Source organism: Coregonus clupeaformis, chromosome 17, assembly GCF_020615455.1.
Source record: "Coregonus clupeaformis isolate EN_2021a chromosome 17, ASM2061545v1, whole genome shotgun sequence".
NCBI lineage: Eukaryota > Metazoa > Chordata > Actinopteri > Salmoniformes > Salmonidae > Coregonus > Coregonus clupeaformis.
In genome coordinates this window covers 62747437-62753800 of record NC_059208.1, presented here as the reverse complement: position 1 = coordinate 62753800, position 6364 = coordinate 62747437, and the positions used below count along the sequence as shown (strand labels likewise).

Genomic DNA, 6364 nt, shown 5'->3' with positions numbered 1-6364 from the left:
GAGCATTTCACCTTTGCCAAGATAATCCACTCACCTGACAGGTGTGGCATATCAAGAAGCTGATTAAACAGCATGATCATTACACAGGTGCACCTTGTGCTGGAGACAATAAAAGGCCACTCTAAAATGTGCAGTTTTGCCACACAACACAATGCCACAGATGTCTCAAATTTTGAGGGATGGTGCAATTGGCATGCTGACCGCAGGAATGTCCACCGGAGCTGTTGCCAGAGAATGTAATGTTAATTTGTCTATCATAAGCTGTCTCCAATGTTGTTTTAGAGAATTTGGCAGTACGTCCAATCGGCCTCACAACCGCAGACAACATGTAACCACACCAGCCCAAGACCTCCACATCTGGCCTATTCACCTGCGGGATCATCTGAGACAAGCCACCAGGACAGCTGATGAAACTGTGGGTTTGCACAACCAAAGAATTTCAACACAAACTGTCACAGGGAAGCTCATGGTCGTCCTCACCAGGGTCTTGACCAGACTGCAGTTCAGCGTCGTAACTGACTTCAGTGGGAAAATGCTCACCTTCGATGGCCACTGGCACGCTGGAGAAGTGTGCTCTTCACGGATGAATCCCAGTTCCAACTGTACCAGACAGCACGTATGGCGTTGTGTGGGCGAGCAGTTTGCTGATGTCAACGTTGTGAACAGAGTGCCCCATGGTATGGGCAGGCATAAGCTACGGACGATTAACACAATTGCATATTGTCGATGGCAATTTGAATGCACACCGATACCGGGATGAGATCCTGAGGCCCATTATCGTGCCATTCATCCGCCGCCATCACCTCATGTTTCAGCATGATAATGCATAGCCCCATGTCGCAAGGATCTGTAATCAATTCCTGGAAGCTGAAAATGTCCCAGTTCTTCCATGGCCTGCATACTCACCAGACATGTCACCCATTGAGCAAGTTTGGGATGCTCTGAAACGACGTGTACAACAGCATGTTCCAGTTCCCGCCAATATCCAGCAACTTCGCACAGCCATTGAAGAGGAGTGGGAAAACATTTCACAGGCCACAACAGCCTGATCAACTCTATGGGAAAGAGATGTGTCGCGCTGCATAAGGTATCTGTGACCAACAGATCCATATCTGTATTCCCAGTCATGTTAAATCGATAGATTAGGGCCTATATGAACTGTAACTGTAAAGTCTTTGAAATTGTTGCATGTTGAATTAATGTTTTTGTTCAGTATAAGAAATATCATCCCTCCCCAAAAAATACTGCAAAGTTGGCTAGGCCCTATAAACAGGGCGACGATGTCTGTTGGCGCCATCTTGTTGAAAAATAATACAGTATATAAATAAATATGCAGTGTGTACAAACAGTGTCATTAAAATGCAATGTACAGTAGTAGAAATGTCTTGTTTTTATCCAAATATTTGTTCGCATAAATTTTTTTAATCTCAGGCTTTCTGCAATATTTTTTTCAATGCTGTGTAATGTTTTATTCACTATGACCGCTGAGTGTCGCCCTAGCTCAAAGGAAAACGTTATCATCGAATGCGATGTAAGGATTGGATTTGAGGCGGGATTATCATGTCACACAGAAATTACAGCGTCCTGCCACGGACAGAAGGGGTAACCTAGAAATATATTTAGGTTTTAATTTAAGGTTAGGCATAAGGTTAGCAGTGTGAGTGTGTTTAAGGTTAGGTTTTAAAATCACATTTTAAGAAGATAAATTGCAGAAATGGGCGGGGTTTATGACTTTGTGGCTGTGGTAACTAGTGACGACCCGCATTGCACGTTTTCGAAGGTGAGTCAGTTCTGAGTTGTTGAATTACATTTTGAATGAGAATCACAACGTCATTGAATATTTGCCCAGTAGTTATTGTTGTGAATAAAGTGTGAGCTTCGTCTTCGAAGGAAATAAGTTTAGTTTACACAGGCGTTTGTTTAATTAGCTAGAAAGCTAACCTTAGCTAGCTACGTCCATTGGTTAACTCCAGTACCCTTGCCTTCTGGATAACATCACGGTTCTTGCCTGTCAGGGAATCTGTCTATCCTGTCAGCACACATAACAACTAGCTAGCTATTTAATCCAGTGTCCAACACGTTTATAACTTACTACTATTAGCTAGCCAGCTATTTACCTTGTGAACTAGCTACAGTATATAGAAATGGCACTCATCCCTCATGTGTGTTTACAGCCATTCACCAACAGCTAATTTGGTTTTTAAATAAAAGGTAAACAAAACAGTCACTTTGTCATGAATGAGAAGTGAAACACGTGTTACCATGCAGTCTGTATCTCCCTATAGTGCAGGGAATAGAACACCCTGGTATGTCAAGCCCCATAGTCGAACCCTCTGTGTTGTCTCCCGGTCTGTGAACTTGCATCTGTATCCTGTCACTGTGCATTGCAGTGGCCATTATGTCCTTGAATGAACAAATGAAAACCGTTGCGGCACAGCCACTGACACCCTCTGTCTTGTTCCCCAGTTAAGCACTATATCCTAGTGACCTAGTCCATTATCACTACTGTGGAGTTTGTTTACTTTTTGTAACCCACAACTGACCCTCCCCTTTCTATTTCACTTCCCAGCTGAGCCTACCATATCCCAGTAGCCCATCCCAGTAGCCCATCCCAGCCCCAGTAGCCCATCCCAACTCCAGTGAGCCCATCCCAACTCCAGTGAGGCCATCCCAACTCCAGTGAGGCCATCCCAACTCCAGTGAGGCCATCCCAACTCCAGTGAGCCCATCCCAACTCCAGTGAGCCCATCCCAACTCCAGTGAGCCCATCCCAACTCCAGTGAGCCCATCCCAACTCCAGTGAGGCCATCCCAACTCCAGTGAGGCCATCCCAACTCCAGTGAGGCCATCCCAACTCCAGTGAGCCCATCCCAACTCCAGTGAGGCCATCCCAACTCCAGTCATTATGTGGCCAGTGTTCTGGATGTCCATGCGGACCTATGCCCCCTACATAACCTTCCCAGTGGCCGTCGTGGTGGGGGCGGTGGGGTACCACCTGGAGGGGTTAATCAGGGGGGACACTACCCCTAAACCTGGGGAGGAGAAGAGCATCGTGGAGCTGAGGGAGGAGAGGGCAGGACGGGACAGCACCCAGGTCCTCAGTCTCAAAGAGAAGCTGGAGTTTACTCCCCGGGCTGCACTGGACCGCAACCGCCCCGAGAAGAGCTAACCGTGCCTGGGGAGACTGAAGGACATCCACCCCGTCTAGCCATGGAGGCCTGGATCAAGGGTGAAAGGAGTGGGGGAAGTCAACCATAGGGATTTGAGACAATATCGTCCTACATAGTCTACACATGCTCCAGCCAAGCGGTTTCATTCATGCCCAAAAGCACTCTGACATACTGTACCTGGACGTCATTGGCTTGGGCACCTGTGGAACTGACCTGTTGGAGACTGGAGGATCATGGGAGATGAAGTCCTTATATTAGATGTACGTCTCTCTCTCATACTCAAACATACTGGTTAGTAATTGTTAATTTTTGTAATCAGGTTCACCACATAACCCATTGGTGTCTGTATTTCAAGGCTTAGTATATAAGTCCCTGGGCACTCAAACTGGTGACTACCGCTGGGGCAACTTCTATAACGGGGTTCTCCAACCCTGTTCCTGGAGAGATACCCTCCTGCAGGTTTTCTCTCCAACCCCAGTTGTAACTAACCTGATTCAGATTATCAACCAGCTAATTATTAGAATCAGGTGTGCTAGATTAGAGTTGGAACGAAAACCTACAGGAGGGTAGCTCTCCAGGAACAAGGTTGAAATGAAGACCTACAGGATGATGGCTCTCCAGGAACAGGGTGGGACAGCCCTGTTCTATAATATATACACCATTTAGCCGACGCTTTTATCCAAAGCAGGGGTGTCAAACTCATTCCACGGAGTGCCAAGTGACTGCAGGTTTTTCCTTTCAACTAAGACCTAGACAACCTGGTGAGGGGAGTTCCTTACTAAGACCTAGACAACCAGGTGAGGGGAGTTCCTTACTAAGACAACCAGGTGAGGGGAGTTCCTTACTAAGACCTAGACAACCAGGTGAGGGGAGTTCCTTACTAAGACCTAGACAACCTGGTGAGGGGAGTTCCTTACTAAGACCTAGACAACCAGGTGAGGGGAGTTCCTTACTAAGACAACCAGGTGAGGGGAGTTCCTTACTAATTTGTTACCTTAATTCATCAATCAAGTACAAGGGAGGAGGGAACCCGACGAGACACTCGGCCCTCCGTGGAATGAGTTTGACACGTGATCCAAAGCGACTTAGTCATGTGTGGTGGTCCTGGGAATCGAACCCACTACCCTGGCTTTACAAGCGCAATGCTCTACCAACTGGGCTACAGGACTAACTTCTGATGAGTGTCACTGCTATCTTCATCCTCCGATGCTCACAGAACTGATGAAAGAACAAAGGTTCCCTATTGTGTGTGTCTCTGTGTGTGTGTCTGTGTGTGTCTCTGTCTCTCTCTCTGTGTCTCTGTCTCTCTCTCTGTCTCTGTGTCTCTCTGTGTCTCTCTGTGTCTCTCTGTGTCTCTGTCTGTGTCTCTGTCTGTCTCTCTCTGTGTCTCTCTCTCTGTGTCTCTGTCTCTGTCTCTCTCTCTGTGTCTCTGTGTGGGTCTCTGTGTGTGTGTCTGTCTGTGTCTTCATGTTTTAAAAATATTTTGAAAGACCAGCCAGAGCATCGACAACATAAAATAACTGAAGCCAATTTCAAATAACAAATGAATAGAAAGAAGTAAAGGACCCAGTCAGAAGGCTTTGACATGTCTTCTCCTTTAACCCTCTCCCCTGTTCTCCAGAAATTAAAATGGGTTCCAGTCAGCAAGCATGGTGGAGGGGGGAGGAGGAGGAGGAGGGGGAGGAGGAGGCGGAGGAGGGGGAAGGATGAGGAGGAGGAGGCGGAGGAGGAAAGAAGGGGGGAAAGAGGAGGAGGAGGAGGAGGAGGAGGGAGGAGTGTTTGCTCTCATCTTGTCGTTTTACCTTGTTGCTGCCTTCTCTTTTCTGTCACTGGGATTCAATACCAAGAAAGACTTCACTGTAAAAGGCTCTAAAATACTCTCTATTAGAGAACTCAAACTGGTCTTTTCTGTCTGTAATTTTTACCTGGAATGCTTTCATTTATAAAGTCTGTAAAGGTTTGGTTTTTAAACTGGTTGATATGTTTGATGGATTAAGATATATATTAGGATTTGGATGGAAGATACAAAATGAGCCGTTATAAATCAATATAATAAAGATGAAATGTGTCTCACCACCGTTAAATATGCATTATTATCGTATTTCCTTCACGCTACATGTCCACCCACTTGTCTTCGGTATAAGAGTTAGGTGGTGTGTGCATGTTTTATCCATATTTTGGTTCATAATTCAGGGAGCAAGAATGTGATCACATATCCTGGAACCCTCAAGGAACATGGAAGAGAGGGAGCCCACACAACACCTGGAGGCTGGAGGTTGAAGCAGACAGACACCAAAAGATCCGACATGGGGTGGATGAGATTGCCCCTGCTCCCTGGGGAGCGACAACGGGCCATTAGTAAAGAATACAATCACATAATTGAGCCAGATATCCAACCAGAATATGTTTTAGCGTAATACTATTATCAAATTGATGAAGGACTTGCTTTGAAGTTGTGGTAGGTCGTGGTTAGGGGCAAGGGGTTGTTTTGGACTGGGCCCATCCATGTCATGGGACAGGAAGTGATGACGCCTGTTCTCTTCCTAACAGAACATGAGAACTCCCGGGGAGGGAAGCGGCTGCCAACTTACAGAGGAATGACTTTCCATTTCTGATGGAAAAATACCTATTCCTCTGACTTTTCTATTTAGAAATCACATGGTTCAGGTCTTTCTAGGATTAGGATGAATTTGTTACTGACGTAAAACAGGATGTACCCTATCAAGCGTCCGAGAAAAGGAGGAGTGCTGATCTAGGATGAGTCCTGACATTTAATCCTAGTAAAAATACCCTGTCTTAGGTCAGTTAGGGTCACCACTTTATTTTAAGAATGTGAAATGTCAGAATAATAGTAGAGAGAATTATTTATTTAAGCTTTTATTTCTTTCATCACATTCCCAGTGGGTCAGAAGTTTACATACACTCAATTAGTATTTGGTAGCATTGCCTTTAAATTGTTTAACTTGGGTCAAACGTTTCGGGTAGCCTTCCACAAGCTTCCCACAATAAGTTGGGTGAATTTTGGCCCATTCCTCCTGACAGAGCTGGTGTAACTGGGTCAGGTCTGTAGGCCTCCTTGCTCGCACACGCTTTTTCAGTTCTGCCCACATATTTTCTATAGGATTGAGGTCAGGGCTTTGTGATGGCCACTCCAATACCTTGACTTTGTTGTCCTAAAGCCATTTTGCCACAAC

At 45.8% G+C, this 6364-nt stretch overlaps 1 protein-coding gene across 1 annotated transcript; it reads left to right on the top strand.

The window, feature by feature from the left end:
- The first annotated feature begins 2575 nt into the window (after positions 1-2575).
- Positions 2576-3664, top strand: LOC121585691 (small integral membrane protein 12). The gene has a single exon (XM_041902017.1). The coding sequence runs from the start codon at positions 2906-2908 to the stop codon at positions 3167-3169; it is 264 nt and encodes an 87-aa protein (XP_041757951.1). The 5' UTR covers positions 2576-2905; the 3' UTR covers positions 3170-3664.
- Positions 3665-6364: the final 2700 nt, after the last annotated feature.